Raw genomic sequence first — 14297 nt, forward strand, 5'->3', positions numbered from 1 at the left:
TTGCAAAAGACTGACTCTTTGCTTTGTTGAGGTATAGCCTAGATCTCCACTCTCATAAATGCAACACTTCATTTGAAAGCCATTCATCATAAGACGCCATTAAGTTAAACCCCACTTCAAAATCATCATAAGCATATTGTGGGAATATCATTATTAAAACAATTCTCTTGATCACAAACTCAAATAAATAAATAAATAAATAAATAAATGTATAAGCTGTTTTTCCTCCACCAGTGAGAGGCGCTGAAGGAGTTAACCCCTCCTTTTGGACCGGGAGAGGCGGAGCTTTGTTTTTGTTGAAGAGGGCCATCAGAGTGTGTGAGAGGGAGAGAGAGGGGGAGAGAAAAGGGGCTCAGCATGGACACGAGATTAGGTCTGAGTTGTAAACTAGTCTAGAATTGAAGCCCCGGCCTCTCCGGACTGACCCACCAACCCGGGATTATTATGCCCAGCGCCAACGTGTCCGTGCGAAGTTTATCCGAAGTGGAGAAATACCTCAGCAGCCGGATGGTGAGTAATGTCATGTGAGAGTGTGTTCCGCAGCATTGTTGTGTCAGGCAGGTCCCTTACTGTACCAGCGCACATTGTTATCGGATCATCTCCACGTCATGAGAAACCGACAGCTGCGCCTCTGAAGCGGCACATTCTCTCAACAAAGAGCGTCCAACCCGGGGTACAGGCAGGGGGATTACGCAGAGAAAGAGCATGTCTGGTTCCACTGGTTGGATGTCTTCAAGTGTCACTGTGAACTCCGGGTACAAAATCCTGTTCGGCTCATAATGCGCTTGTCCACACATTTGAAGATATCCAAACGAGATGGTAATCTTTTTTTGGTGCCTCACATCCAAATTACGCCATAAACTAACGAGTATTTCACATATCGATTACTGTGGTGATCATTATATCGTTTTTTTTAGATTCATTCTCTGGGCTATTAAATGGTATAAATTATAGAAAAAGGCCCCCTACATCCCAGAGCATGAATTGGTGTCTTTACATTGCCTGATTTGTTCGACAGTTCAAAATAATAATTACAAAAAAACATGTAAAGTCCCCATGGGTGAAGCTGGATCCATTGAATTTTAGTTAAACAAACTCATATGATTTATTATGATAATATATTTGTTATACTATTTTAATAACCTAATATTGCAGCTCTAATTAAAATGTATAGGCAAGGGCTATAGTAATTTTGATGGGTGTTGTTTCATCCATATGTCAATTCCTTTCTGTAGTTTGGATGTTCTATGGAATTGCAGTGTGTTTCTATGTGTTATCCTCTAGCCAAAAAAGACAGAACAAGCATTTTTTGTCATCTAATCTAGTTTTTCAAGAGTAAATCTGACCTCATCTTAATTGTCATGCACTCAGGACTCATGTTATCTATGTATGTGAACTCTGTAATGAGTGAATGGTTGGTTTCGTTGAGATTGAATTCAACAACTATCACAAAGAGGGGATTGAAGTCACATAGAGAAATGTCCAGATAACTATCACAGTGTATCTTATTTATATCTTTACAGAGAAATGTAGACAAATCAGTAAATGAATGAATGAAACTCAAAGCACTAATTGGTCTGAAAGTGCTTTATAATATGTCCAACAAACAACTCCGTCTATTCTTAACCATTGTGTCAGATAAGTATGTGAACTCTCGAATGAGTGAAGTGTTGGTTTCGTTGAGATTTAATTCAACGCCTGACACAAAGAGGGGATTGAACTCACATAGAGAAATGTCCAGATAACTATCAAATTGTATCTTATTTATATCTTTAAACAGAAATGTAGACAAATCAGTATATTCATTAATGAAACCCAAATCACCAATTTGTCTGAAAGTGCTTTCAAATATGTCCAACAAACAACTCCCTATTGTTAACCATTGAGTCAGATAAGAAAGATAACAACCTCCAAAGCATCTTTTAATATCACAAGTAACAAGTCAGGTGTCGTGCAGCAGGTTGTTTCTCTTCCCAGTGTATGTATGAGCCTCCAGTGCTGCCACTCCTGTCAGCCATACTCTTCAAAGGGATCCTGCATCCCAGAGAGAGAGAGAGAGCGCTGGCAGCTTTTCTTTAACCGGTTTAGCTCCTATTAAAACTGCCGTTTGAACAATTGCACATACATTCAGATTACAGGAGCTCTGATTGGTGATAAAGGAATGAAATCAATAACATTTCCCCTGGAGTAGAGCTTGAAAGATATTCAAACAAATATTTGGAGCCAGCTCAAGTAAACAAGTATTCGGTTGTGGTTTGATTGCCATCACAATATAATGGGACAACATAGCTTAGGATTTGGCTGGTTTATTACCTCTGGGCTGTGTAATTATGTGTTTCCTTCATTTGTTGGGCTGCAAAGGACATTCCTGTTTGGTTCCTCAAAAAAAAAAGCCATTGTCCAGCAGATATAGTGGCTTACAGGCCAAAGATGATGCAACGCCTCATTCTGAGTCTTTAACCCTCTCTCTAGATCAGGGGTGTCAAACTCAAGGCCCGGGGGCCAAATCCGGCCCGCGACTTCATTTGATGTGGCCCGCAAGAATTGCAAAGAATATAATACGTTATTATATAGTTAAGTGCAACTTTACAGACGACATGTCCCACAATGCATCGCGCACTGTGACATGCGCACTGAAGAGAGAATTATTTGCCCTGGGCTTCTGCTTTCAGACGTAGTTAATTACTGAGTTATTACCCTATCTGATAATAATGCAATTCAGAGGCAATAATACATTATATTGTATATATTTATATAGTTACAACCGGCCCTTTGAGTGCAACCATAATGCTAATGTAGCCCGCGATGAATTTGAGTTTGACACCCCTGGTCTAGATGGTGGCTCTGTAGAGATGTACGTGTCATTTCCCTCTGACTGTCCTCACATGAACCCTCTGCCAACCTGTAATGGTTTTCTAACATTAATGTCACCAGGAAAAAGCTTAACAGTACATCAGTATAATAAGCAACCTTTTAATAGTTACCTTCTTTATGTTGTAAATCATTAACTGGCAGCTATTGTCCCTTTTTTTCCCTTTATAAATTCATGTTTAATGTCTCAAGAACCTAATCACTAATCCTGCTATGCCTTTGGCTCTATTCACTCTCCAACTTTGAATCAGTGCTTTGAATTTAGCTGCATTTTATCTTAATTGAATCCCATTAAATACTTTCTCAGTCCACGGGTGCAGGCAGATGCTGGGAGTGTTAATGGGCCATTGATTTAGTCCAGGACCAGTTTTTTTACGAGATAATAATGAATATGCCTTAAGCAAGTCACTCCGCTGACCTCATGGGGATTACTCATTCAGGGAACTCATGACCTCAAACTCTGTTGCTAGTTTTATTTCCTCTGTTGTTCTGAAGAGGCATACTTCTTGGCCTCTGTAGAAAAAGTTTTGCAATCAAACTGTGGTGCAGCTGTGGGACGCAGATGAGAGGAGGGGGAGGAGATGCTGGGTCAGCTCTCTGCAATCAAAGAGGTGCTCCCTGTCGCTCTCCCTCTCTGCTTTTCTTCCCCTCTCCCTCTGTGAGCTGTGAGAGTGTCTGTATCCATGAGGATCAGCTGGAGGGAATACCAATAAGCACTGCAGGCTTCTTCCCCTCTGTGGCTCTGTTCTCTCTTCAAGGGACGGTTTTGTTCCATCTAAATGAGTCTGCCAGCTCTTTCGCCGTGTGTGTGTGTGTGTGTGTGTGTGTGTGTGTGTGTGTGTGTGTGTGTGTGTGTGTGTGTGTGTGTGTGTGTGTGTGTGTGTGTGTGTGTGTGTGTGTGTGTGTGTGTGTGTGTGTGTGTGTGTGTGTGTGTGTGTGTGTGTGTGTGTGTGTGTGTGTGTGTGTGTGTGTGTGTGTGTGTGTGTGTGTGTGTGTGTGTGTGTGTGTGTGTGTGTACTATACTTGTGGGGACCTACATCTGCTTACACAGTCCCTCGCCTTCCTTATGGGGACAAAATGGAGGTCCACATGAGGGGAATCATTAATTTTAGGGTGAAGACTTGGTTAGGGTAAGGCATGTGTTGGTTATGGTTAAGGTTAGGATAAGTCTCCAGGAAATGCCTGTAAGTCAATGTAATGTCCCCTGAAGTGATGTATACATGGTATGTGTGTGTGTGTGTGTGTGTGTGTGTGTTCAGGGTTTTGACAGTGAGAATAAGTTCCCCCCTCTGCACTACTCACCACACTCTCACCATTTTTATCTAATTTCCTCTAATGACCGCAAACACCTGTGCCTGTGCATGCGCTGCAAGACCTGAGTGTGAACTGATGATCTCACAAGATTAAAGATGTGAGCTTTTGCAAACTTTACTTCCTCGTAACGGGGACAATGCCTTCCTGTTTGCATAAGAAAAAACTGTGTTTTTCAGAGACGCCTTTAACAGGGAGGGACAGTGAGTTTAGCATTAAACTGACTCACTTTCTGTAAATCCTGCTTATCTGAAGAACCAATATTTATCTCACTAACGCTGCTCAGTACTTTTACTGCACCAATTTTGAATAATCTATGTGCTTTCACCACACTCCAGTTCAGGACTTTAGTGCTTTAATGCTTTGCATGTTTCTTCCTCTGCTGCGGTAAAAATATCAGTTTTTTCATGAAAAATGAAATCACTCACTTGATCATTGATCCAAGAGAGAGCTCACTGCAGTGCAAGATAAGCCGCATCTGCAGTTTCTATCAACTCCCTTTGCTCCCCAAATGTTACTGAGATTTGGACGGATCTTTCCAGCAGAACAACACACGCTCTCTGTTGGGCTCAGATTGAGGCTAATGCAGTTGGATCTTTATGTTATGCTGTCTAGCCAGGTCATAGCATTTTAAATGGGTCATGGTGTTGGACAGACGCTGTTTGGCTGTTTGCTATGTAGGGCAGCATGGGGGACAGGGGGCTCAAACAGGGCTGAGGTGTAAGAGAGGCACCCCGGGGCCACCCTGTAGATCCTGTTGGAGGAGATGATGATCGGGGTGATGTGTGCTGCTGTGCCCTCTCTTTGGGAGCGTCCGCCTTTTGTTCTATTTCTTTCATCGTATCTGTTTTGGTTGTCTACATTTTGTCTCTCACTTTCGGTCTGTCTCTCTGCTTCTAATCTCCTATCAAACTAATATCAATGGGTTAGTCAAACAGTAATGGCTTATTCATTTCAAAGACAACATTTTTCTCACATTGGTAGTGATAAAGCAGATTTTAGGCATATGATCAGTCAGATGGGTGAATGAAATTCTCACTTTGTAATCTGTAGGAGGTCATCCTTTAGCTTGAAGACAGCCATACGGGTATTAGGATGGAGATGGAAACTCCATAATATCAAACTCTAACCAGTGTTGAATCTGGGATGTTTCAGTAAAGGGCTGTCCACATAACTGTCAGATTTTACTGTTACCATCTGCCTTTTTGTAGCGGCTTTTCCCCTAGTTCCTGGGCTTTCCCCCCTCCCGCCAGCCCCAGAAGTCCTTTAATCCTCTCCCTGTTCCAGCCCTCTACCTCTGGAGAATGCCTGCATAACTCCCTGGGAGTAACGGAGTAAAAAGTAGGGCAGCTCCTCAGCATATTTCGGAGGACATTTTTCATCAGCATGAGTCTATTTCATTTAGCAGAGCCACTCACCCAGAGAGACCCTCACATTTCTCCAGCGTTTAGCCAGCGTGGGCAGAAAACCTTGAGTAGCTTTAATGGAAATTAGCCTATTAAATTTCTTATAAAATGAAGATAGCCGTATGTCACACACGGTTTTGGGTTTGAGTGTGTAACATCTGGGTTGAGTTATGAGTGTTATATGAGCTGCTCTCGTGAATCATGCCTCATTCTGCCAAAAGCATTTTTTTTATTTTTTTTATTAGAACAATCGTAGGTCCATCCTTCCAGCTGTGTGAAACTCTTTCGGCTTGACATTCGGTACTACAGGTCTTTTCCAGCAGGCTTCAGCAGTGATTCATCAATGGCTGCCAGCCAGGTCACAATTTGATCTATTCTACTCTCATCCGGAGTATGTGATACCAGCACCTTGAAGCAATAGAAATACACCCCTGTTTTCTCTGACCCCTGCTTTACCAAGAGAGAGTATTGAACATTTCAAAGTTAAGGCTGTGGTAGGAGAGTGCCTGAGGAGCCAGCTTAGTTCCAGTCCTGGATAAATAGCATGCAGTCTAAGCTGTCTGGTGGAACAGGCAGCTCTTTGTTGTTTGAAAACTAAAACGATTGGGTAATATGAACAACCTACTCACAAGCCTGCCCTATACTTCCGCTTGAAAAAGGAGGATATTAAGCCTCTCTTTCTTTGACAAACAGGTTTGACAAAAAGCAGGACTTATGTATGAACCTGATTGTTTTGACAAGAGTTATTGTTTGCGCTCCGGAGGGAGCAGGATTGTGATTGGACGCGGGGCTCCTCAGGCTATAGGTCAGGCCAGTGAATCCATATGCAGTAGCTCGCTCATCAGAGTCCTGGACAGAGCAGAGGTAGGACATGACAAAGTGCGCTTTTTTTCTCTGAAGACAAAGCGTCCTGTGTTCAAGAAGGACAGATGCCAGAGAGGGTGGGGGGGTGGGGGGTGGGATGAGGACAGAGGCTGAATTACCCCAGGCATTGATTGCATTCTCTGGTTACAAACTATGCATAAAGTAGCCCATGTAATATGTACAGTATAATTATAGGCACTATAATATTACAACTTCTATTTGTAAATGTGTTCATGTACTACTAGTAGTTATTATTACTACAGCCATGCTAGCAGTTGGTTTAGCTGTACTTACTTTGATTCAAATACTAGTGCTAGCATCATAACCTGCTTATGTTTAGCAGCATTTATATCTTAGTGTAGTTGGTTAGCATGCTAACATTTGCTAATTGGCTAAACTTGGCCACATGATGGTGTTAGGGCGGTGGTGGCGAAGTCCATAGGCAACTGGAAGGTCACCAGTTCAAGTCCCGGAAAGACCAAGTGCTACCGAGGTGTCCCTGAGCAAGGCACCGTTCCCTACACTGCTCCCCAGGCGCCGTACATAATGGCAGCCCACTGCTCCTAACACAAGGATGGGTCAAATGCAGAGACCTGGGAGGCGTGTGGTGCAGTGGGTTGTGCGTTGGTGTTCGGATCAGGGAACAGGTTCAAACCCCACTGCAGTCAGCATGTCGTTGTGTCCCTGGGCAAGACACTTCACCCAAATTGCTCCTGTGGGGATTGCCCACAGTATGGAGTATGTAAGTCGCTTTGGATAAAAGCGTCTAAAAAGTGACATGTAATGTCTGGCCAGCTGCGAAAAAGTCAACCCGTGTTTGTTGGGATAGTTTAGTCTGTACCAAATTATTGAACCGAGAGATAGACAGACAAACCGAAACACTTACAGATGTACAGACAAACACAAAGACGGGCGTTTCCAACCATAAATCCAAAAACAAGTTAATTGTCTGTGTTACTTTATATTGAAACTACATTCTAGTACACAATGGAGAAGTCGGCGATGATAAATCAAATTCTTGCTCACTGGTATCACCCATGAAAACTGGTTTGACTGGTTGATTAAGTGTGAGGTCATGGCAACAGCAACCAAACGGGAATGTGTAACTGGATAACTTAAATCCAACTGGTTTGACAGAGGACTGATAATGTATTTCTTATGTTATCCTCTGTTTGTGTACAGCAGTGTACTCATACTTAATCACTGTATTATTGGTTAACCCTGTCTTTAGTTACACCTGACAGTCACATGTCGAGGAGTGTCAGTGTGTGGTGAACGCGAGGCATTTGTCAATTGTAAAGGTACTTAGCTTGCAATATGTAAGCATCATGTGTTGTTGTGGGAATGCTAAGCTGGATTCAGCCCTAAGCCTGCCTGAGTTAGCTGTGATCAGTTTATTTGCTTGAAACTAGTGGTGTTACATTTGTTAAGGATTATTGCAGCTTTGTACAGCCCATAGTGCTTGTTGTACAACACTTGGCATTAGGCTCTATCAGCTTACATATCCTGTCCATACACTGGTGTTGTGCTATTACACTTGAGGTGCAACTCATGTTCTAAAAATGCTGTTCCGAAAAAAGAAAGAAAAGAAGAACATACTGTATGTCTTCACAGCTTTCGTCTGTTTCCCCTTTTATGTGAAGTTGTTATGTTTCCTTTCATAGTTGAACTTGCTTACTTAAGCCACATTTATTTAGTTTCACTTCCTGAAGTTTATAGCCGACCTCTCACACTATTGACATGTCAGTCAATAGTGTAATGTTGAACCTTTGTTAGGAGAATGGTAATTTACTGTATAAACAGGGGGAAATGTCTTGAAAAGGGATCCCCTGTGCATCATGGCCTTATTTGAGATTATCACTGACCACCTACATTTGATCCACGCTCCACTTTTCTTTTACACACATTAATAGTTGGTATCTGAATGTGTCAAGTGTGCTATAATGTAAATACAACAGGATTAAATTCTGGCTTCTAAAACATAACGGATGCTCCAAATAAGAGCATTACATGCCCACCCAGATGGTCTCACTGTGGCAATAGCAGGAAACTAAATAGATCAGAGGCCTTGCTCTGTATTAATGTAGAGAAGAAGAGCACACGTCAAAAACGGAAATAATGTTTCATTACCCAGCGCTTTTTTTTTTCAGCCATTGTTCGTAACATCTCACTCACAAGCCACCCATCTTGATGTTTTTAGTCTATTAAATGGCCGACATGAATGCCAATTTAATGCTTCAGACGGTGCAAACTGCACATAACACACGTTGTGAAATGGTCACAAACAATCGCTTTCCAGAGACATAAAAAGACACCCATGGGGCATAACAACTCTTTCAGATCAAATTCTGGAACCACCCTCAAGTTTGACCAAATTATCCAAACTTCCTGATAAATGAGAGTGAAAATAATACATTTGATACAACCGTCCATTGGACTAGAGAGCTCCTTATCAGAAGCCACCACTTGTAGTTTTCCATACACACTATAGTTTTGTAATGTGAAATGTGTCTCTTAAAGGAGTATGGAGATTATGTGGGATGAAATAACATAATGTATTGTAAATAAGAGGAAATATAGTATAAACTAGGAAATGAGGTCCAATTTGAAAGTGAATGAAATGCTCCTTTGGGGTTTCATGTATTAATGCATACAATGGGAAATATAGTTGCTGTTCTAAAGTAGCTCCAAGATCATTTCTGCAATTGCTCCCTATCTAATAAAGTATGTTTATCTGATTGTTGTTTCTTCTACTCGTAGGACCGGAGTTCTGAGGGCAGTTTCGCGAGCATCTCCGTGTCAATGCGGCGGGGCTCTTCAGAGACCAACCTGGACCTGGATCTGACCGATGGAAGTCCTGGTCTGGGCTCCGAGGTCGTGCGTAGCCGGTCTTGCTTGGACAGCCTCCAGCAGAAGATGCTCAAAATCACGGAGCAGCTGAAGATTGAGCAGACGGCCCGGGATGAAAACGTGGCAGAGTACCTGAAGCTGGTGAACAGCGCCGACAAGCTGCAGGTCGGGCGCATCAAGCAGGTGTTTGAGAAGAAGAACCAGAAGTCCGCTCAAAACATCGCCCAGATGCAGAAAAAGCTGGAACAGTACCATCGAAAGATGAAAGACAGTGAAACCCACTACAGCCCATCCCCTCACCCGTTGCCTGTCAAACACAGCACCATGCCCAGGGAGTCGCCCAGACAGCTGCTGAAGGACATGACGGGCAGTGGCCGACACCCAACCATGGACAAGATCAAGACCATTGGCCCAGGTGTTTCCCTCTCCCCTCCTTTCTTCTTCAGCAAGCCTAGAGAGTTCGCCAACCTCATCCGGAACAAGTTTGGCAGCGCTGACAACATCGCCCACCTCAAGAACTCTCTGGATGCTTCCCCCACGCTGCCCACTGACACTGCCAGCAAGGGACTGAGTAGCAGCACCTCCATGGTGGGCAAGCCCAAGTACCCCAGTGATGATGAATGCTCCTCTGGGAGCGCCTCCATTTCAGCAGATAGTAACGGGAACATAGCGGGGCTGACTCCGGGCCAGCAGGCCAAGGACGACAGCCAGGGCAGACTAGCTCTGAGCCTGGAGGAGGTGAGGGAGATCAAGGAGGCCCAGAGCCAGCTGGAGGAGGATATGGAGGAGATCAAGGCTCAGTTCAAAAGGGAGTATGGCATCATCAGCCAATCACTGCAGGAGGAGCGATACAGGTATGTTTTTATTACTTAATTATATAATTTGGATACAATATTGGTTCTTTATTGTGCAAGTATGGTGAGGGCATTAATTAGAGATGGGTTGTTGGATCTTTCTGATGTCAGCCGGTTTGCAGTTAGCACCCGGGCATTAGTATCATTCTTTCCCATATTTTTAAATCTTAGTATCCGTTTGCCTGAAATGCTAGCAGAGGCATTTGTGGTTTTACACCCAAGTGAGTTGAAGAGCGAGTCTGTTGTGTTAGATCTGCCCACTCTCTCTGCAGAATCATCCAATAGGACAATGCATAACTAACTAAGCTTGCATGTAATTTCCCCTTGGAATGTTGCCACAGACACCCAGTTTGTAATACTGGAAATGAATGGGCTTTCCTCAGTGGGCCAGAGCCTCAATTACCATTGTGTTCCTCCAGTGAGCAACCTTTTTGATTTCCACGCATGTTTGAGACTTACTTATCTGATTTCTGACTTATAGAGAGACTAGCTATCTTCACAACTATCAATTGAAATGTCCTATGCCAAGAAATAAATCGTAAATAAATAGAAATGTATTCCAATGATAATATTCTTGATTATTACTTCATTCAAAACACCTTCTAATGTTACGTCTATTCTCTAAAAATGTAAACAAACATGGCATTTGTAGTGAAGTATTTCATACACAGTATTCAAATCGGACATTTCTGCATCCTGTGCCAGGTACGAGCGCTTAGAAGATCAGCTGAACGACCTGACAGAGCTTCACCAACATGAGATGACTGATCTAAAGCAGGAGCTGGCCAGCATCGAGGAGAGGATCGCGTACCAGGCTCAAGAGAGGGCCAGAGACATACAGGCATGTAACGGAGAATCACTCAACAGTAAACGCTCTGCAAAGTTTAGCCTTTGCAGAGTGTTTAAATGCACTAAAACCTATATAACACACTACAGCAAAGGAAACGCCCAGAAAAAGCAAAAATAGGGCCACTTTAAGATAGAAGCATATTAAAATGTATAGTTTTAACACCCCCACCAAGCTTCTCTAAATCCCATAATGAGTCTACTGTAATCAGGCTAAGGACATTACCATATAGAGGCGAATGCATTAGTGGCCTACGTACAATCGTTCCCTTCATGAGATAACACTCTGAAGGGTACAAAGTGTGTTTTGTCATTTGACATTTATCTTTTCTGTCCCTCTGCTCATGCATAATGAATCTCTAATTGAAGTTTGATTAATTAAGGGTCAGCAAAAAGCCCTTTAGCCATTTTGGAAACATTCAGACTCTCATGGTTCTTCTCTCTCTTTTTAGGAGGCTCTGGAGTCGTGTCAGACGCGAGTCTCCAAGCTGGAGCTCCAGCAGCAGCAGCAGCAGACGGTGCAGATCGAGAGCCGTGACGCCAGAGTGCTTCTGGGAAAAAGCATCAACATCATGCTGGCCATCATCACCGTCATCCTCGTGTGCGTCTCCACCGCTGCCAAGTTTGCCGCTCCACTGATGAGGAGCCGGCACCATGTGGTAGTTACCGTACTGGGAGTGTGTTTTTTGACCATTTTCTGGAAGAACTGGGAGCGTTTACAGTACGCCATCGACAGGTTGTTAGTGCCTGTCTGAGAGTGAAGAGTGCACACTGACAATAACACTTCAGAAACATGGACGCTGTCTGGTGTCAGGATAGGACTGTCTCAGAGGATTGGTTGTACAATCGTCAGTAGACACGATCGCCACGCATTTACAGAAGTCATTGTTTTTTAAAGTCGAATTGCAATTAAATGTAGGTAATTTTTCTCTTGTGTAGAACTTGAATGTGTTGCTAACATTTTTCATTAACCTTTAAAATAATATTTATAACAGTTAAAATAATTAATAAATTGTGTTACTTCTCTAAGGTTTGATATGAATTCATCACAAGAAAATAGTCTAGGATCAAGAAGGGTGGAAAGAGTTGCATAAGACTTACTTTTCCCCACAGATTTTGGGGGAAATATTATTTGAAGAGGTCACATTAGGCCACGGATAAATGTTTCTCATGTTGCTTCTGCTTGACTTGAACATCTCTCCATCTGTTAGAAATCATGCACACACAAACAAAACCTCAAGCTTGTTATGTTGTTGGCTAACGTTACGAAATGCTATTGTCACCTTGATAAGAATAGTTGGACATTTGGGGAAATGCGTTTATCTCTGTTACGCTAGATTCCATTTAAATATGATGCTACGGTTAGCTTAGCTTAGCATAAACAATCGAAAGAGGGAAACAGCTAGCCTGACTCTTTTCTGGGAACAAAATCCACTGAAAAACTGACAAATGAACACGTCCTGTTTAATCTTTACAAAAAACTAAGTGTTAAAGTGACATTTTCTGGGTAATGTGACTGACTTTATTCCAGGAAGTAACTGCTTCGGGGACATAACCTATTACATGTACTTTTGACACTCTTACACAGTTTGTTTTTAGATGCTCCGAGGCAGATCTTGTTGCCACCATTACCAGGGACATGCTAGCTATTTCGCCATGTTTACAGTCTTTATGTTAAGATAAGATAATTGGCTACTCATTGTAGATTATTTCAAACCCGGGATATGTTGTTATCTGGCTGTTATGTGCTGTAAACACTTGACTAACTAGGTGCTCTGTAACTGCATATTTAGCATACAGACCGCAGAGTGGTATGAATCCACTTATGTTATACTCTGCAAAAAAATCAATAAGCATATTTCCCCGAATGTTTTTCTATTGCTTGAAATGAAGAATTTACAGTCTCAAGCACAGAGGCAATAGACATCCTGTTTTTAGGTGTTTTCCTTTCCGTATCTTTGTCTGCCCTGTGCGGTCCGTCGTCTCTTAAAGTTTGTTCTGTTTACCGATGTTTAAAGTGCAATATGTTTAATTTCTAAGAGCACTGTTTTTAAAATGGTATTTTAGGAGTGAGCATTTACGTCAATGTTTTACAGTGATAGGGCGCTGTGGGGTGGGGGAAGTGTCATTAATATTGGCATAAGAGATCCATAACCACTGAAGCCTCTGCAGTTAAAACACACACACACACACACACACACACACACACACACACACACACACACACACACACACACACACACAAAGCTCTCTTTATGTTTTATGGGTCTGATGTTTGTATTTTATTAATAATGTGAGTGAGAGGCGATGGATTATACTGTGATACAAGGCCTTTTTCTGAGGAAAAATGCAATTCGTTTTGTTCTTACAGCCTTCAGTACAGGCTCTGAGTGATGATCTACGAGCCAATTTTTGACTGATTAATGTATTGTTTTTGTCTTACTAACATTGCCTATGATGATCTCATATGAAGCTAAGGACCACTTTTTAATGTTCGTCTGCCATAATAACATGTTTGTGTTAATACTTGTCTTCTACCTACTGTATTATATTTCTCTCTTCCTGTTTAGGACATATTTGAGGACGTTTTACTGATGAATACATATCTGGTTTATATTCTCTATTCCTCTCTGATGCACTACGTTATCAATCAGTTGTATTTCATGCATTACGTGCCTTTGTCTTACACTCTGTTAAATTAAAAAGCCTTTTTAATCATCTTGTGACGGAGTTTTTGTTTATTTTTGTCTAGCTGGATGATAATGTGTGTGTGCGTAGCACTGCGCTTTTTAGATTTGTATGTTAAGTAGTTGAATAGGTAAACATTTCCTGGGAAAAGTCAATACTGTACAATACTGTTACTCACAGAAAAAGGATGTGTGTGTGTGTGTGTGTGTGTGTGTGTGTGTGTGTGTGTGTGTGTGTGTGTGTGTGTGTGTGTGTGTGTGTGTGTGTGTGTGTGTGTGTGTGTGTGTGTGTGTGTGTGTGTGTGTGTGTGTGTGTGTGTGTGTGTGTGTGTGTGTGTGTGTGTGTGTGTGTGTGTGTGTGTGTGTGTGTGTGTGTGTGCGTGTGTACAGCAAAGTCTAATTCAAACAGGAAACATGTATGTTAACCTTTCATGTTAAATATAATATAGAATATTGTGATAAGTAGTTCATAACTGTCACCCAGCAGCTAACCTGGAAATCAAGCAGACAAATAATATATTTCAAACATTTAACAAATTATTTTGCATGTGATGGCTAAAAAAGATGAGGGCACAAAGCCATGTGCAATCTGTAGTGCACAAAAAAAC

General features: G+C 42.1%; 1 protein-coding gene across 1 annotated transcript; it reads left to right on the forward strand.

The window, feature by feature from the left end:
• The first annotated feature begins 288 nt into the window (after nt 1–288).
• LOC307040581 (transmembrane and coiled-coil domain protein 3-like) lies at nt 289–13720 on the forward strand. The gene is made up of 4 exons (XM_079683556.1): nt 289–510; nt 9213–10156; nt 10862–10997; nt 11455–13720. Exons 1-4 carry the CDS (start codon nt 445–447, stop codon nt 11755–11757), a joined length of 1449 nt encoding a protein of 482 aa, XP_079539682.1. The 5' UTR covers nt 289–444; the 3' UTR covers nt 11758–13720.
• The last annotated feature ends 577 nt before the right edge of the window (nt 13721–14297 follow it).

The sequence above is a fragment of the Notothenia rossii genome, assembly GCF_949606895.1.
Source record: "Notothenia rossii genome assembly, chromosome: 5".
NCBI lineage: Eukaryota > Metazoa > Chordata > Actinopteri > Perciformes > Nototheniidae > Notothenia > Notothenia rossii.